This window comes from Stylophora pistillata, chromosome 1 (assembly GCF_964205215.1).
Source record: "Stylophora pistillata chromosome 1, jaStyPist1.2, whole genome shotgun sequence".
Lineage (NCBI taxonomy): Eukaryota > Metazoa > Cnidaria > Anthozoa > Scleractinia > Pocilloporidae > Stylophora > Stylophora pistillata.
Genome location: NC_142519.1, coordinates 23,777,488 through 23,796,417, shown reverse-complemented (window position 1 = coordinate 23,796,417; position 18,930 = coordinate 23,777,488). Strand labels below are relative to the sequence as shown.

At 40.8% G+C, this 18,930-nt stretch overlaps 2 protein-coding genes across 2 annotated transcripts in view; both read left to right on the top strand.

Annotated features, from left to right (window-relative positions):
* LOC148741747 (uncharacterized) overlaps positions 1-1,228 on the top strand; it is a 28,679-nt gene extending 27,451 nt beyond the window's left edge. Inside the window, exons 22-24 of the mRNA XM_088745862.1 lie at positions 324-384; positions 483-527; positions 1,041-1,228. Of these exons, the coding sequence (XP_088601988.1) occupies positions 324-384; positions 483-502 (81 nt within the window). The 3' untranslated portion in view covers positions 503-527; positions 1,041-1,228. The remainder of the gene's footprint in view (positions 1-323; positions 385-482; positions 528-1,040) is intronic.
* Positions 1-18,415, top strand: part of LOC111335551 (uncharacterized) — a 57,042-nt gene extending 38,627 nt beyond the window's left edge. The window contains 3 exon segments of the mRNA XM_088745754.1: positions 9,243-13,666; positions 14,147-15,212; positions 16,035-18,415. Coding sequence (XP_088601880.1) covers positions 9,243-13,666; positions 14,147-15,212; positions 16,035-17,551 — 7,007 coding nt within the window. The 3' untranslated portion in view covers positions 17,552-18,415.
* Positions 18,416-18,930: the final 515 nt, after the last annotated feature.

Genomic DNA, 18,930 nt, shown 5'->3' with positions numbered 1-18,930 from the left:
ACGAAAACTGGTTATGCTATAAAGCTGGTCGCAAATACGCATCCGCCACTGGCTTTTTACGAGCTTTTTTCGTGCCTTATGAATTTTAAAGAGAGGGTTATAACTGAATGGCCAACTGGTATGTCGGCTGATATTGTCCTTGGCTGAGAGTGTTCTCAAAATTTCATATTTTCCCTCGAAGCTTCGCTTCTCGGCCAAGTATTCATCGTCGGACAGTCTATCAGCCGTAGACATTATCAGCCATCAGCTGACATCCAAGCCGCCTGAAGGGGTTTATTTGCTCATTTTGGTAAACAGATAGTCTTCTCTTTATTTGCTTTCAGTCGTATATTGCTACTCAGATTATGGTCGATTCAAAGATGTTACGGGGCCACAGACAAGATGGTAAGTTATCTTTGTTTCTCTTTGTTTAGAGAAAGTCGATTTCTAGAAGCTCAAGTGTCTTTCCAATTCCTTACGTGTCAAACGTTTATTTCTTACAGTGTTTCACATCTTCTTATGAGCTTCATCGTTTACCTTGCTCGAAGGTGAGCTTTAGATCACAACTTTTTTTTCTTTCTTTTTAAGGGGACATTATGAGAATTAAAAAAGCTGCTGAACTCTTTAACATCCTCCCCCTTCCCCCAAGCTAAGACAAAACTTGCTTTTTGGAAATCATTCCAAACTACCTAGAGTCAAGAAAAAAAATCGGGTCGCGAAATTAGAAAATCGTAATCTAATTTCCCTTTTGAGAGGAACAGCAACCTTTTTGGCACAGCAATCGAACTAAACAGTCGAAAAAATTCTTCGGCCCTATCAGTCATAAGTTTCTAAACACTTATTAGCGAGCTTCGTAATTCTTAATTTCGTTGAAAAGGCTAGTTATTAATGGAAATAATTCATAATCGTCACCTCTTACGTATAGTTCGACTGCAGGCACATAACAAGCGATGATGTTATTGAGAGAATCCATCAAAAGAAGTTAAAGTAATAGTGGATAACGCAAATCACCAGTGCTTGTTTTCAGCTCAGTTGTATTGATGTTAAGTTTTCTTCTTCAGGCGTCCAACTCGCCCCATCGGGATGTCTTCATCGATCTCTTTTCCGACATGGACGCGCTGGGTTACAGTTAAAGTGTTAGCAAAACTCGTGGATAAATTTGTAGGGATGAACTTTCAATTTCGAGGCAGTTTTATACTAAATCTAGTTTAAGAGGCCGGAGCTACCATTAAAAGGAATTTTGGTTTGACCTTTGGCTTGTCTTCTCTGCTTGACGTGATTTATTGTAGTCCATACAGCATTTATCCCCTCGGGCAATGGTCTGTGAGATGATCAGAAAGAACAGACCGTGGAAGTCCTCGACAGGACGGCTTCTTTTTACTTCATTGACTTTTAAACTCACTCGCTTCCGTTGTTTATTTACATCGATCATCACATTCTACAAGATCCACCAAGAACTTTAGTTTTTAGAAGCAAGTTGACAACTTAGAGATCACCTGTGGAATACCGTTAGAAGTCGACTAATTTGCGAGTTCCCATTGTCTTTGGATATTGATAGCATAGTCTTCCAGACCTGACTCTTTCGCAGACTTCTTTATGCCGTACGCGGTGCAGGAGTGATCATCACACCTGACGCTTTCAAGCCGCCAGCGTTCGCTGCCCACGTTATGGGAACGACTGTTGCTAAGTCAGTTTCCAACGTCGTCAACCGACATTTGGTGGTCACCTATCGTTCGCAATTAGATATGTTGTCTGTGGGAAAATAAAGAATAAGTTTCCCACGTGTCAATTGAACTGCCTCGTCGACATACTTAGAGAGAAATAACGTAAAATGTAAATTTTTTCAAAGGAAAGCACTATAGTTTTGCGTGTTGTAATTCCTGGTATTCAAAATGGCGAGGCAGCTTGCCATTCTTCCCGAAGAAAGCCATGCCCTGCTCTTCCCCCCCCCCCCCTCCCCATCCCGCCGCTACCTTACGTCATCAAAGTTTCCACCAACATCGACACCTTCAATAAGTTTGCGTACAGTAACTCAGCCGTTATTTCCCCCAAAGCATTGCCAATCGCCACTCTTGTTTTTGTAAGCAGTCATTCGCTAACAGCTGCTGTTATCGATCGACTTAGTAAGGAAAGGATCAGGGAAGCGGTGGGTAGGCCTTTCCCGATATTACTCGGCAACTTTTGAGCAAATTTTGGCGTTTGGGGCAAATTTTTCCTGTTCTGGCAACTTCGAGCAATTTTTGCCTTTCGTAGCAAACTATAGGTTTAGAGCACATATCAAGCACGAAAATGTCGATTTCCCAAAACATAGCGCATAACCTGTCACTTGCCAACGTTTCGCACGCCAATTGCGATCTTTATCTAATATGACGGATAATTGTTAAAATGACATTCGGCAGGACGTCAAATTTACCATGTGTTGTTCCGTTAGAATTAAGTATCCTTGAATGTCGCCCATATTTGCGAGTGTTAATAACCAAAAATAAAGCCTCTAGGTAATGTTTATATAAAAACATCAAGAAATTTTGGAAGCAACTCTTGAGATTTAGGTAACAACTTTTTGGATTTTTGGTAATTTTTTTTGGCTTTCCAGTGAGCATCCACCCTTCCAGCACATTACGAGTACAATTGGAACAGGCCTATCCGGCACCAACAAGCTTCTACTTCAAATCAATACTGACCCTTAAATAGCCCTTCTGCCTTTGACGACAGCGACAGACTTATCGTTCATAATAGCTTCCCAGTTTTCTGATCCATATTCATAGATTTCGATCAGTGACATGGAATCGAAAGGAACATCCCGACGGAGCCACAATGTACACTTTTAGCAGGCGTTTATGTGATTTTGTTTGGATTTCTCATCAGCTTCTCGTTTCTATGTTGCGTTCATGATTTTGAAAAGAGCAATTCCATTTCAGGTTTTCATGCCGTGTTTCCCACGTTTACTACTTGAGAGAATTATATTCTTACTTGGATCGCTAGTATTCTCAGAAGTCCTTCATCCCCAGACTCTAAACGGTACCGCGCGACATAAATAGACCTCTGGCTGGTAGAAATGGTAAGCTTAGAGTAGAAAATGACTGCGAAACAGAAGATCGCATTCCACTGGCTGTCCCACGTGAACAATTTATGTTGGGAGAAACTATAGCTCGAGCACTGGGTCAAACTATATTTTAAAGGCAAGAAACTGAAGGCTATAGGCCGTAGTGACTACCATATCTTTTTATAAATTGAAACAGTCCTGTTTATAAGCTACAGTTGCCTTTACATAGCCGGACCAAGTTAATCATTTCAGTTTAGCGCGTTGTTCTGTGATACTAAACGGAAGGCGATGGGAGATGATTATTGAGATGTTTGCGATTAAAATAAACCGATAAAAACTGCTCAAATGAGAAGACAATCACAAACTGCGACGTCAAGCATTTTAAACTTCATCTAGATCTGAGAATTATATTCGATCCACTTTAGTCGCATACAATCGGCTCTGGTCAAAGTGATTTCTATTCAGCTACCTCTTAACCCAACCCCTTTAAAGTCCACCAGAACGTTGTACTATCAAATAAACTCCTCGCAAAAGAATCTTAGCTGCGTAAAAATGGAAATCGGATGTTACGGAAAGATAAGTGGAATTCTAGGTACTCATTGACTGAGTTAGGTCGGGCCGGACGGGAAAATATTTGGCTCGATCGAGGTCATGACGTCCGAACGGAGCGCAGAGAGGTATGTGCCTCATTACCAAGAGCCGAATATTTTTCCGTCTGACCCGACCAAACTCAGTCAATAAATATTTTATCATAAGACCACTAAGTGTTGGAAATTTCAACCTAAATGGGACGCAATAGAAGGGCACAAGCAGCCACACGAGTACAAACTAAATTCTGGAATTGTAACTTTTCCTTTATATTTTTCGATTCAGAACAAGGGATTCCCGATTCCTTCGAAAAACGCGAGTGTTTTTCTCATTTCAGCTTTCCTCTAGGTTTTTGTGAATAAGTGACGTGAGGGCAGCAGGGCCGAACGGCTTTTTCCGGACTGGCTCACGTCAACCCGTCGGCCCTGCACGCGTTAGCTTTTAGTATGGTTTTGGAGGGGAATGCGCCAGCGAGGCCGGACGGGTCATATGATAAAACTATTTCAGTATCTTCTCACACTGGAAGGAAGATAAGAGAACATATATAACTATTATCCTTAATTTTTTATTTTCCATCTCTATATACGTATTTCGGTTTTGTACGTCTAAATTTAATAACTGACGATGGATATGAGCTTGTAAAACTGAAACAGTTTGTACCTTGTTTGGCAAGGAACGTCAGCCCTCGGTATTTATTTCTTTTGATTTTCATCACAACATCGATCACAGTTCAACTGAAGCTTCTGTCTCTAAACGGTAAGATATCTACAAGTCATGACTGATTCTTTGTGAGCTCTTCATTTTTCAGTTGCTTTGATTTGCACGATTTCGATCGAAGACAAAGATACTATAAACTAAGTGAAACGGATGCCGTCGACCGATGTTTTTGGTCGAATATGACAACAGTACCGGCTCCTTGTACCTTTAGAGGTTTTATCTAGAATAATGTGAATTGGCCACCACAAAGAGTTCTTCAAAGCTGATGTTTTGAGTGTTAGCCCTTTGTCTTTCGCTCTGACGAAGGACTAACGCCCCAAACGTCAGTTTAGAAACTCTTTATGGTGGCCAATTTACATTATTAACTCGATTGATAAAACCAAATTATCTTGGTATACAAATGTACCCCCCACCAACACAGCACCACAATTTCTTTAGAAACTTATCCCCTTTATTCATTTCTCTAGAATAGACTGAAAGATCGTAAGAATCAGGTGACATCAGGGTGAACTGATTCAGCTTGAACCTCTGCAGGTAATTATCAGCAGTTATTTTTTTTGTAAGGGAAGAGGTAAAAGGGACTGAACCTGGACCACAAATACGAAGTGAGGTCCTTGTACCTGTTTGATATTCTTCGAAAAACTCACAACGGTGTTTGTGCTACTTTTATGAAACAAAGAACTCGCAATTTCAGAGCAGTACACCGAGCGATCATTTGCATAATGATAATAATTCTATACGGCTGAGGTTGTTTTTGAATTCGAAAATTAGCAATTATCTATTAACTCGTAAAGCTCGCACCCTATTTATGTCAGTACTTTAGTTTTCTATGCATCTCATCGAAAACTTCTTTAAAGCAATTGATTTTTCATATTTGATGTAAAGTATCGTGATTTCTTGCAGTGTAGGGAAGTTTCACTTTCCAGGGCAGACACGATCAAAGTCTAATACACCGCGTGTTGACAGTGAATGTTTCATTGCAGCAGAAGTATATATCTGTTCTGTAAGTAGTAAAGACATTGATAATATTCTCACCGTTACAGTAACGCACAGTCTGTTATCTATGTGCCACTCTAGATATTTCACATCTTTTTTCAAAAGATGGAAAGGGGGGGAGGGGGGTGCTACAGCCGTGTTACATTGGAATTGATGAACATACCAGGCTGTTTTATTATCAAAAATCGCCGAAGAGGAGTGAAATGCACCAAAAGACCCCCTAAATATAGATATGCAACTCATTTATTTCCGATTTGTGATGACTTGAATTGATCGAAAATGAAAACTGCGACTAAAAGTATTTGACAAAAAACTCTAAAAATATGAAACGATTGATTATCAGATAAGTTAAAGGAAAATATCAGGAACTTGTGTTTTTGTTCCCGTTCACCAGCTGTGCACTTTTTACACTGAAATGAGAATTGCAAAACGAATTGAAATATAAACCTCTATCAAATAGAAGGAGATAGCAAAGGTTAAACTCTTACCTGTGCAGTAACGTTTAATCCCCAACAGGAAGAACAACTCTTGAAAATCTTGGAAACTTTTTGCAACTAATCAACGGATTGTTATTCCTGATAGTTAAAATGGTGGCTGGGAAAGCCGTCATAAATGCAACAAAAAATGAAAGATGTTATTGTATTAAAGTTTATCTCCTGAGCCATCGAAGGGTTTACTGCTAGTGTGCAGTGGAAAAACGTTGGCGTCTTTAGACAAATCCCAATGAAAATATATTCAAAATTTTGGCGAATGACTCAATAGCAAAGAGCCAATAACTCAGAAATATGATTTGGTACGGCTGTTAACACTTTAATCGTTCCAGATTAAAATGTAATTTCTCCTTCTAATATACAGATATACATATCACACTTATAAGGTCGAAGTTTTTACCGTTATCCATTCCCAATCTCGTGACTAATTTATAAGGAAATGTAAACACAGGCTGCGGCCTGTATACGAGAAGTTTATCACCTGCCGGCAGTTCTCCATAAACCAGGCAGTGTGCTTATTGGAAACTATACGAGTTAATTTTATATGTAGGAACCCAAAAAAATGAAAGTAGGTGAAGAAAAAAAAACCATCACAGACACTCGAAACTGCAAAGATGGCAAAGAGATTTGCCTGCTCTCAGTTGGCTTGTTAGCTCGATTGGTTAGAGCGCTGCACTAGTATCGCAGAGGTCAGTGGTTCGAGTCCCGTACAGGCCTGATTTTTTTCAGGTCTGAATTTCGCTATTGCTCAAATAGCGCTATCTACTGCGAGGATCGTCCATCATACGTAGATTTGCTTGTGTCAACGAACAACGCAAAGGGCAGTTTAGAGAAATTGAGTAGGTGTATGCGTATGGCTGCGTATGTCCCCCCACCCCCACCCCCGTGTTCAAAACACTCCGCCACCTCTGTCTTGAGTCTCGTCAATCTATTTTCCTGTGTCTCTGAAACACTCCTAACTAACGAACTCTCGCATGGCTACTTTTGCCGGCCGTTTTATTCTTTTTGCAAGAAAATTAAAGTTTATTTGATACTAATTTAACAGCAAATTCCTACTCTTGGATATACAAAGCGTAGGAAAGGGTAAAAAAGGGGTTCGAGGGTTTGATATGCAAATTCGTGGCGCTAACACGGCCTTAGATTCTGGGAAAGCTTTGAGGAGGACATTTTGAGATGACAACCTAATTCTGTTTCTTGGAATCACAGGTTTTTTGGCTTTAATTTCAGAACAATCACTGTATATTTTAATTGTATTTTGCATAGTTTATCCGCGAGTTCACCATAGTGTCACTTTGATTGTTTACACTCGAGTTTGATTCCTCTGGCTTTCGGAAGTGAACAAGTCAATTCCTCATCAAGAAATAATAAAAAGAAAAAAAGGAAAAAGCGGGAAAAATGTAAATCTTTCTAATGAAAACAGCTTGGGGAGAGTAGTGAGGGTTCGTGGTTGGCCTAGCCCTCAAAGTTATTTTCATGCAGTTGGTTTCATACATACCTGAGTACCGAAAAAGTGCATGCCCACGGAAGCTCATTGTGTAAAAGGTGCCTAAAGGCCTTTCACTTTTTCGTGAAGTGCCATTTTGCTTTTTCTGAGCGTCAGGGGTTCTACTCTATTATGGGCTGGTTGTGTTTCATCCAATATGGTGTAAAATGCTTCTTAAGCTTCACAAGAAGAAAATTTGAAAAACGATTTTGACAAGAGACCGCCTGTTAAGTGAATGTTAAGTTATGTAGAATTGACGTAATACTGTTAAGCGAGAAAACTGGCACATTGAAAGAATTTTCTTTACATCTGTTTTCAAACTTAGTTAAGAGTTGAAAATGAATGGAAATGAAATATTACTATGAGCCATTCAGTTAAAAAAGTTATGATAAGCAAGTTGATCATTTCCCATTCCCTTTGATGGTCTTCTTGTCCAGTGGCGGTCTTGCCTTACAGTTACAATTGTTGTCACCTTTTCTTATTGTGGTCGCGAATTTGAGATTAAGACAGATATTTCTACGTAAATTACTATTTGAAGTTGAATATTGGAGTGTTTCCGTTATCTTTCGCAAGGCTATTTCAATTAGGAAAAAAACGCTTTACCTTATAGAAATTGATCCCGTGGAGGAATTTCCTGGAAAATTACCCCTCTTATATTTTCAATCCCTTTGATATTCTCGTTTTAGGTTGACTCCATGTCGAATTCCCGATCAAGAAAATACTTCTTAGATTTTAATTTCGTACGTTCAACGCCTCTTTCTTTAAAGGCGACTAAAGATGTAAACAACTAGTACTTTTCCTCCTCCGCACAGAATTGATATCAATTAACTCATAAACAGCACTTGGCTCTTTTAGAAGCGAAAGTTAGAGAAACCTAACAAAATCTTCTAACAATACTTTGCAATTTTGCTGGAACGTTAAATGAAAAGTGAGAACTAATGTTTATTATTCATAAAGATTACATTATTCGGAGCTCCGACCAACCAATAAGGTGCTCTTTTCTCATCTATTTTCATCCATAGCTGCCGCCGTGAAATCATGATAATGTATGAAATATAAGGCCAATCTCCTTTTTCTTTTCGACAGTAAACATATTTATTTCAATTCATCAATCAATCCGTAGTAAAGCGGGAACTGGAAAAAGAAGTCACATTCTCGATTAAATTTTTCATGTTTCCTGTCTAAAATGGTAAAAGCCACGAAGAATTAATAGAAAGTCAATTAAATACACTAAAATTAAGTTTGAAACTCAAACGTAGGTCAAAATTTTATGGGCACTCGCCTAGTTGCGAACACTCCCCCCCTCTCCAGTATTAGCCCGATTACTCGCCTCTCGTGTACATCATTTCAAACTGTAAAACTGCCACTGAGTTAGTATTGTCAAAGTCACTCCTCTTGATGTACTATGTTTAATTTCCTTTAATTCTGACACCAACAGCGAACAAGGCCATGATAGACAACACAAAAGAGAAAGTACCCACCACGTTACTTATCAGCATAGGTTTAGCTGTGGCCATTTTCCTTCTCAACACTGGCCGTGTTCTACAAGCTATCAAGATGTGCCAGGAATGCTTCATTTTGCTACGCAATGGGGCATTGAGAGAGGACATTCCAGTTACAAAATTACTTTACCAAAATGTCTTTACTACAGCAATGAAGGCCTACTCCACACTATTTGACAACACAAGTACTGAAGAATACGTCAGGGAACAACTGCTCTTATTTCAGAAATCTGATAATACTCTAGTAAAAGGATGGCTACAGTTAAGACTAGCTAAGATACTCCAGGATAAAAATAAGTTTGCAGGGGCCGTAAGATTTTATAAGTCAGCAATGGCCATTATGAAAACGAATAGTGACGCAAAAGGAGAAGCAATAATCTACGGAAACCTGGGAACATTGTTTCAGTCGCTTAGTAAATATGACAAGGCCCAAGAGTATCAAGAGAAAGCACTCGCAATCAGAATAGAAATTGGCGACAAGAAAGGAGAAGCAGCGAGCTATGGAAACCTAGGAACATTGTTCCAATCTCTTGGTAGATATGACAAGGCACAGAAGTATCAAGAAAAAGCACTCGCAATCAGAATAGAAATTGGCGAAAAGACAGGAGAAGCAGCAAGCTACGGAAACCTAGGAACATTGTTCCAATCTCTTGGTAGATATGACAAAGCCCAAGAGTATCAAGAAAAAGCACTCGCTATCAGAATAGAAATTGGCGAAAGGAAAGGAGAAGCAGCAAGCTACGGAAACCTAGGAACATTGTATCAATATCTTGATACATATGACAGGGCCCAAGAGTATCAAGAAAAAGCACTCGCTATCAGAATACAAATCGGCGACAAAGAAGGAGAACCAACAAGCTACGGAAACCTAGGAACTTTGTTCCAATCTCTTGGTAGATATGACAAGGCCCAAGAGTATCAAGAAAAAGCACTCGCTATCAGAATAGAAATCGGCGACAAAAAAGGAGAAGGAGGAAGCTACGGAAACCTAGGAACTTTGTTCCAATCTCTTGGTAGATATGACAAGGCCCAAGAGTATCAAGAAAAAGCACTCGCTATCAGAATAGAAATCGGCGACCAAGAAGGAGAGTCAGCAAGCTACGGAAACCTAGGAACATTGTTCCAATCCCTTAGTAGATATGACAAGGCCCAAGAGTATCAAGAGAAAGCACTCGCAATCAGAATAGAAATTGGCGATAAGAAAGGAGAAGCAGCAAGCTACGGAAACCTAGGGACATTGTTCCAATCCCTTACTAGAAATGTCAAGGCCCAAGAGTATCAAGAGAAAGCACTCGCTATTAGAATAGAGATTGGCGACAAGAAAGGAGAAGCAGCAAGCTACGGAAACCTAGGGACATTGTTCCAATCTCTTGGTAGATATGACAAGGCCCAAGAGTATCAAGAGAAAGCACTCGCTATCAGAATAGAAATCGGCGACAAACAAGGAGAAGCAGTAAGCTACGGAAACCTAGATACATTGTTCCAATCTCTTGGTAGATATAACAAGGCCCAAGAGTATCAAGAAAAAGCACTCGCTATCAGAATAGAAATCGGCGACAAAGAAGGAGAAGCAGCAAGCTACGGAAACCTAGGAACTTTGTTCCAATCTCTCGGTAGATATTATAAGGCCGAAGAGTATCAAGAAAAAGCACTCGCTATCAGAATAGAAATCGGCGACCAAGAAGGAGAGTCAGCAAGCTACGGAAACCTAGGAACATTGTTCCAATCCCTTAGTAGATATGACAAGGCCCAAGAGTATCAAGAGAAAGCACTCGCAATCGGAATAGAAATTGGCAACAAGAAAGGAGAAGCAGCAAGCTACGGAAACCTAGGAACATTGTTCCAATCCCTTAGTAGATATGACAAGGCCCAAGAGTATCAGGAGAAGGCACTCGCAATTAGAAGAGAAATTGGCGACAAGAAAGGAGAAGCAGCAAGCTACGGAAACCTAGGGACATTGTTCCAATCCCTTAGAAGCTATGACAAGGCCCAAGAGTATCAAGAGAAAGCACTCACTATCAGAAAAGAAATCAGTGACAAAGAAGGAGAAGCAGCAAGCTACGGAAACCTAGGAACATTGTTCCAATCTCTTGGTAGATATAACAAGGCCCAGGAGTATCAAGAAAAAGCACTCGCTATCAGAAGACAAATCGGCGACAAAGAAGGAGAAGCAGCAAGCTACGGAAACGTAGGAACTTTGTTCCAATCTCTCGGTAGATATCATAAGGCCGAAGAGTATCAAGAAAAAGCACTTCCTATCCGAATAGAAATCGGCGACCAAGAAGGAGAGTCAGGAAGCTACGGAAACCTAGGAACATTGTTTCAATCCCTTAGTAGATATGACAAGGCCCAAGAGTATCAAGAGAAAGCACTCGCAATCAGAATAGAAATTGGCGACAAGAAAGGAGAAGCAGCAAGCTACGGAAACCTAGGAACATTGTTCCAATCCCTTAGTAGATATGTCAAGGCCCAAGAGTATCAAGAGAAAGCACTCGCTATCAGAAAAGAAATCAGTGACAAAGAAGGAGAAGCAGCAAGCTACGGAAACCTAGGAACATTGTTCCAATTTCTTGGTAGATATAACAAGGCCCAAGAGTATCAAGAAAAAGCACTCGCTATCAGAATAGAAATCGGCGACAAAGAAGGAGAAGCAGCAAGCTACGGAAACCTAGGAACTTTGTTCCAATCTCTTGGTAGATATGACAAGGCCCAAGAGTATCAAGAAAAAGCACTCGCTATCAGAATAGAAATCGGCGACAAAGAAGGAGAAGCAGCAAGCTACGGAAACCTAGGAACTTTGTTCCAATCTCTTGGTAGATATGACAAGGCCCAAGAGTATCAAGAAAAAGCACTCGCTATCAGAATAGAAATCGGCGACAAAAAAGGAGAAGGAGAAAGCTACGGAAACCTAGGAACTTTGTTCCAATCTCTTGGTAGATATGACAAGGCCGAAGAGTATCAAGAAAAAGCACTTGCTATCAGAATAGAAATCGGCGACCAAGAAGGAGAGTCAGCAAGCTACGGAAACCTAGGAACATTGTTCCAATCCCTTAGTAGATATGACAAGGCCCAAGAGTATCAAGAGAAAGCACTCGCAATCAGAATAGAAATTGGCGACAAGAAAGGAGAAGCAGCAAGCTACGGAAACCTAGGAACATTGTTCCAATCCTTTAGTAGATATGACAAGGCCCAAGAGTATCAGGAGAAGGCACTCGCAATTAGAAGAGAAATTGGCGACAAGAAAGGAGAAGCAGCAAGCTACGGAAACCTAGGGACATTGTTCCAATCCATTAGTAGCTATGACAAGGCCCAAGAGTATCAAGAAAAAGCACTCACTATCAGAAAAGAAATCAGTGACAAAGAAGGAGAAGCAGCAAGCTACGGAAACCTAGGAACATTGTTCCAATCTCTTGGTAGATAAAAAAAGGCCCAAGAGTATCAAGAAAAAGCACTCGCTATCAGAATAGAAATCGGCGACAAAGAAGGAGAAGCAGCAAGCTACGGAAACGTAGGAACTTTGTTCCAATCTCTTGGTAGATATGACAAGGCCCAAGAGTATCAAGAAAAAGCACTCGCTATCAGAATAGAAATCGGCAACAAAGAAGGAGAGTCAGCAAGCTACGGAAACCTAGGAACATTGTTCCAATCCCTTAGTAGATATGACAAGGCCCAAGAGTATCAAGAGAAAGCACTCGCAATCAGAATAGAAATTGGCGATAAGAAAGGAGAAGCAGCAAGCTACGGAAACCTAGGGACATTGTTCCAATCCCTTAGTAGATATGTCAAGGCCCAAGAGTATCAAGAGAAAGCACTCGCTATCAGAATAGAGATTGGCGACAAGAAAGGAGAAGCAGCAAGCTACGGAAACCTAGGGACATTGTTCCAATCTCTTGGTAGATATGACAAGGCCCAAGAGTATCAAGAGAAAGCACTCGCTATCAGAATAGAAATCGGCGACAAAGAAGGAGAAGCAGTAAGCTACGGAAACCTAGGAACATTGTTCCAATCTCTTGGTAGATATAACAAGGCCCAAGAGTATCAAGAAAAAGCACTCGCTATCAGAATAGAAATCGGCGACAAAGAAGGAGAAGCAGCAAGCTACGGAAACCTAGGAACTTTGTTCCAATCTCTCGGTAGATATTATAAGGCCGAAGAGTATCAAGAAAAAGCACTCGCTATCAGAATAGAAATCGGCGACCAAGAAGGAGAGTCAGCAAGCTACGGAAACCTAGGAACATTGTTCCAATCCCTTAGTAGATATGACAAGGCCCAAGAGTATCAAGAGAAAGCACTCGCAATCAGAATAGAAATTGGCGACAAGAAAGGAGAAGCAGCAAGCTACGGAAACCTAGGGACATTGTTCCAATCCCTTAGTAGATATGACAAGGCCCAAGAGTATCAGGAGAAGGCACTCGCAATTAGAAGAGAAATTGGCGACAAGAAAGGAGAAGCAGCAAGCTACGGAAACCTAGGGACATTGTTCCAATCCCTTAGTAGATATGACAAGGCCCAAGAGTATCAAGAGAAAGCACTCGCTATCAGAAAAGAAATCAGTGACAAACAAGGAGAAGCAGCGAGCTACGGAAACCTAGGAACATTTTTCCAATCTCTTGGTAGATATAACAAGGCCCAGGAGTATCAAGAAAAAGCACTCGCTATCAGAATACAAATCGGCGACAAAGAAGGAGAAGCAGCAAGCTACGGAAACCTAGGAACTTTGTTCCAATCTCTCGGTAGATATCATAAGGCCGAAGAGTATCAAGAAAAAGCACTCGCTATCAGAATAGAAATCGGCGACCAAGAAGGAGAGTCAACAAGCTACGGAAACCTAGGAACATTGTTCCAATCCCTTAGTAGATATGACAAGGCCCAAGAGTATCAAGAGAAAGCAGTCGCAATCAAAATAGAAATTGGCGACAAGAAAGGAGAAGCAGCAAGCTACGGAAACCTAGGAACATTGTTACAATCCCTTAGTAGATATGTCAAGGCCCAAGAGTATCAAGAGAAAGCACTCGCTATCAGAAAAGAAATCAGTGACAAAGAAGGAGAAGCAGCAAGCTACGGAAACCTAGGAACATTGTTCCAATCCCTTAGTAGATATGACAAGGCCCAAGAGTATCAAGAGAAAGCACTCGCAATCAAAATAGAAATTGGCGACAAGAAAGGAGAAGCAGCAAGCTACGGAAACCTAGGAACATTGTTACAATCCCTTAGTAGATATGTCAAGGCCCAAGAGTATCAAGAGAAAGCACTCGCTATCAGAAAAGAAATCAGTGACAAAGAAGGAGAAGCAGCAAGCTACGGAAACCTAGGAACATTGTTCCAATTTCTTGGTAGATATAACAAGGCCCAAGAGTATCAAGAAAAAGCACTCGCTATCAGAATAGAAGTCGGCGACAAAGAAGGAGAAGCAGCAAGCTACGGAAACCTAGGAACTTTGTTCCAATCTCTTGGTAGATATGACAAGGCCCAAGAGTATCAAGAAAAAGCACTCGCTATCAGAATAGAAATCGGCGACAAAAAAGGAGAAGGAGGAAGCTACGGAAACCTAGGAACTTTGTTCCAATCTCTTGGTAGATATGACAAGGCCCAAGAGTATCAAGAAAAAGCACTCGCTATCAGAATAGAAATCGGCGACCAAGAAGGAGAGTCAGCAAGCTACGGAAACCTAGGAACATTGTTCCAATCCCTTAGTAGATATGACAAGGCCCAAGAGTATCAAGAGAAAGCACTCGCAATCAGAATAGAAATTGGCGATAAGAAAGGAGAAGCAGCAAGCTACGGAAACCTAGGGACATTGTTCCAATCCCTTAGTAGATATGTCAAGGCCCAAGAGTATCAAGAGAAAGCACTCGCTATCAGAATAGAGATTGGCGACAAGAAAGGAGAAGCAGCAAGCTACGGAAACCTAGGGACATTGTTCCAATCTCTTGGTAGATATGACAAGGCCCAAGAGTATCAAGAGAAAGCACTCGCTATCAGAATAGAAATCGGCGACAAAGAAGGAGAAGCAGTAAGCTACGGAAACCTAGGAACATTGTTCCAATCTCTTGGTAGATATAACAAGGCCCAAGAGTATCAAGAAAAAGCACTCGCTATCAGAATAGGAATCGGCGACAAAGAAGGAGAAGCAGCAAGCTACGGAAACCTAGGAACTTTGTTCCAATCTCTCGGTAGATATCATAAGGCCGAAGAGTATCAAGAAAAAGCACTCGCTATCAGAATAGAAATCGGCGACCAAGAAGGAGAGTCAGCAAGCTACGGAAACCTAGGAACATTGTTCCAATCCCTTAGTAGATATGACAAGGCCCAAGAGTATCAAGAGAAAGCACTCGCAATCAGAATAGAAATTGGCGACAAGAAAGGAGAAGCAGCAAGCTACGGAAACCTAGGAACATTGTTCCAATCCCTTAGTAGATATGACAAGGCCCAAGAGTATCAAGAGAAAGCACTCGCTATCAGAAAAGAAATCAGTGACAAAGAGGAAGAAGCAGCAAGCTACGGAAACCTAGGAACATTTTTCCAATCTCTTGGTAGATATGACAAGGCCCAAGAGTATCAAGAAAAAGCACTCGCTATCAGAATAGAAATCGGCGACAAAGAAGGAGAAGCAGCAAGCTACGGAAACCTAGGAACATTGTTCCAATCTCTTGGTAGATATGACAAGGCCCAAGAGTACCAAGAAAAAGCACTCGCTATCAGAATAGAAATCGGCGACCAGGAAGGAGAGTCAGCAAGCTACGGAAACCTAGGAACATTGTTCCAATCCCTTAGTAGATATGAGAAGGCCCAAGAGTATCAAGAGAAAGCACTTGCGATCAGAATAGTAATCGGTGACAGAAAGGGACAAGCAGTGAGCTACGGAAACCTAGGAACATTGTTCGGATGGCTTGGTGAGCATGACGAGGCTCTTAGATATTTTGACACATCGCTTTTAATCACAAAGAGTATTGGCTGCAGAAGAACTGAGGCCAGTATTTATGGAAAGCTGGCGGTTTTGTTTTTTTTGAGTGGTAAATTTTTAAAGGGTGACGATTATCTAAAGAAAGCACGTGCAATAAGAATGGAACTCGGTGACAGAGTAGGAGAAGCAGAAGATTACAGAAATCTTGGCGTTATTTCTTTTCAGCGTGGTGAATATACCAAAGCTCAAGAATATCTCGAGAAAGCCCTCGGTATTCACTTGAAAATGGGCCACAGAGCTGAGGAAGCAGTCGAATACGCAAATTTAGGAGCATGTTTTAAATCACTCGGTAATCATGAAGTAGCTGAATATTACCTCAATAAGGGTCTCTTTTTAAGCAAGGATATTGGACACAATCTCATTGAGTTTAAATGCCTTTGTAGTCTAGCAGTGTTGAGGCTATCACAATTTGACCGTAAAGAGGCCGTTTCCTCTCTTTATCGCTGCACTGAAAAGTTCGATACTTTGCGGGGTTTTATTAAAGACAGCGATCAGTTTAAAATATCTCTTTTAGAGAAGCACGGCGCCTCTACCTACCAGTTGCTTAGTTTGTTGCTTTCCTCCACCGGGAATTCAGAAGATGCTCTTTACGTCGAAGAGCTGAAACGGGGAAGAGGCCTAGCCGAGTTAATGGCAGCTCAGTTCTCTATTGAAGAGCAGATTTCAGGCAATCCACAATCTTGGTGTGGCATTCAGAACATTATCAGGAAGGAGAGAGACTGTACATGCCTTTACATCTCAGTTGGTAAAGCAGATGTACGATTTTGGATTCTCAAAGGAACAGAAGCTATTCGTTTTACAGAAAAGGAAGCAAGCCCGAACAAAAATGAATTGACCGGATTAGTCCCTGACTTAGACAAGTTTTTAAAAGAAAGCTTCTGCAACCCTGCAAAAGACATAACTAAAACGAATCTCCACCTTTGTCACAACATAATCATCGCCTCTGTGGCCGATTTTCTGAGGGAGCCAGAGATCATAATTGTCCCTGATTCTTGCATGTACCAAGTGCCATTTGCAGCCTTAACTGACAAAGAGGGCAAATATTTTTCGGACACATTCAGGATCCGCATCGTTCCCTCCTTGACTACTCTGAAGCTCATTCAGGACAGTCCTCCTGAGTACCACAGTAAGAGTGGTGCGCTGATAGTCGGTGATCCCGAGGTTAGAGAGGTATTGTACAAAGGTAGACGCACAATAGTAAAACCATTGCCACGTGCAAGAAAGGAAGCCGAGACGATTGGAAGTCGTCTTGGCATAAAGCCCTTGATTGGAGACCGCGCAACAAAACAGGCTGTACTTCAAGCGATAAATTCAGCGAGCTTGATACATTTTGCTGCCCATGGTAGTCCCGATAGAGGAGAGATTGTTCTCTGTCCTAAGGACCCCATTGACTGTCCTCCACGAGAGAAAGACTACCTTTTGACGATGAAGGACATTTCAGAAGTTCAGGTTAGAGCGAAACTGGTTGTTCTCAGCTGTTGTCACAGTGCGCGTGGACGGGTCAAAGCAGAGGGAGTTGTTGGTATCGCCCGAGTGTTCCTAGGATCCGGTGCTCGCTCGGTGTTGGCGGCACGATGGGCACTGGAGGATGAAGCAACAGAAGAGTTTATGAGTTGCTTCTACGATCATTTGTTCCGCGGTAAAAGCGCCAGTGAATCTCTTCACGAGGCTAGGAAGTGGATGAGAAGTAACGGCTTTGACAAAGTATCTCAGTGGGCTTCATTTATGCTCATTGGCGACAACGTGACATTTGATTTTGAAAATTGGCCAAAGTCAACTACACCTTGATAGGCACGAGTAAAGTGGACCCTATTGATTAGACTTAAAAATGTTTATTGTTTCCCTGTGGGGGAAGGAAATTATATATCAGGGACGAAAATGATACATACAGCGAAACATTCTGAAAAATGTTTATCTAACTGCTATGTGTAATGACCTGGAGCGGGAACCTAATCAATGTACTCTTTATGGAAGTTTAGCAGTTATCAAATTGTAAAAGCCCTCTATTTCAAAAGTGTTGAATTACGTAGTCGATCGAATATTGAGAATATATAATTTATTTTTTAGAAGCCGTCATTGGTTAGTTAAGTTGATCGAATTTTTAAGTTATTTTTCTTCGAAAGTGATAATTTAGTCAGACTAATCAAATGTCAAGTAATTTGTTTCAAAGAAGCTTTCCATTGTCTGATGTATATAGTCGGAAATGTGTTTATCACAGTAACTTTTTTAAGGCGCCGAGCGTTCTTCATGGTTTCTGTTTGGACCTGCTCCGAGAAGGCAACATTTTTTGACTTGAGATTGATTCCCCAAATAATTTCGTTTTGTATCTATAAGCGATAAAGCTTTTTTTTTTTAACAGTGGTCGTAAAAAAGGAAACAATCATTAGAGGACTTCACCAGTCAAAACGATAGTAGTGCATAAGTTTTTTCCTCGGGAAATCCATAAGTAAGTCGAGGAGACTGCTCATCAGATCTACGACATATAATAAAAGCACTTAATGTTACACCAGTTGGTCTTATTTCACGCATTCAGCATTTCGATTCTTTTAACAAGTTCGTCATTGATTATTTGTAAGTTTGACAAGAAGGCACCTTGGAATGAAAATTTTGACAAATAAAAGATAAATTAATAAAAGCGAGAGGGAAAAATAACTCTTTGGGTGTTAAAGTTATTCACTGGTAACAGATGTAGTACTTATTTGTTTTAACTGTCACCTGACCGTTCGTTATGCGATATTGATTTCAACTGTACAAACCTAGTCATGGCCATGGTGTAGGGAATGTTATCAACTACATCATTATTAATGATATTTTAAAACTCTATGGAAAATAGGATACCTTGCTCAAGGGTCTGGGGAGTTGAAAGGACAGTTTGTGGGGTTTATTTCCCAAACATGTAGTGAGGTCGGTCGTTTTTACGTCCAACTGTAATAATGAAAAGAGGACTATTGGTTGAAGTTACCTGCTGATCAAATCTTTAAAATCGAACCTATCGGCACACAAAGAATGAGGAAACACAGCTTCGACATAATTCTGGAAAGAACAAAAGAAGTATATTTTAATGTTTTTAGCATCTAATTACAACACGTAATTAGAAGCCTCTGATGGCAACGATGTAGAATGATGATGACAATGATGCAGTCACTCGAAGTCTGCTGCTTTCCACT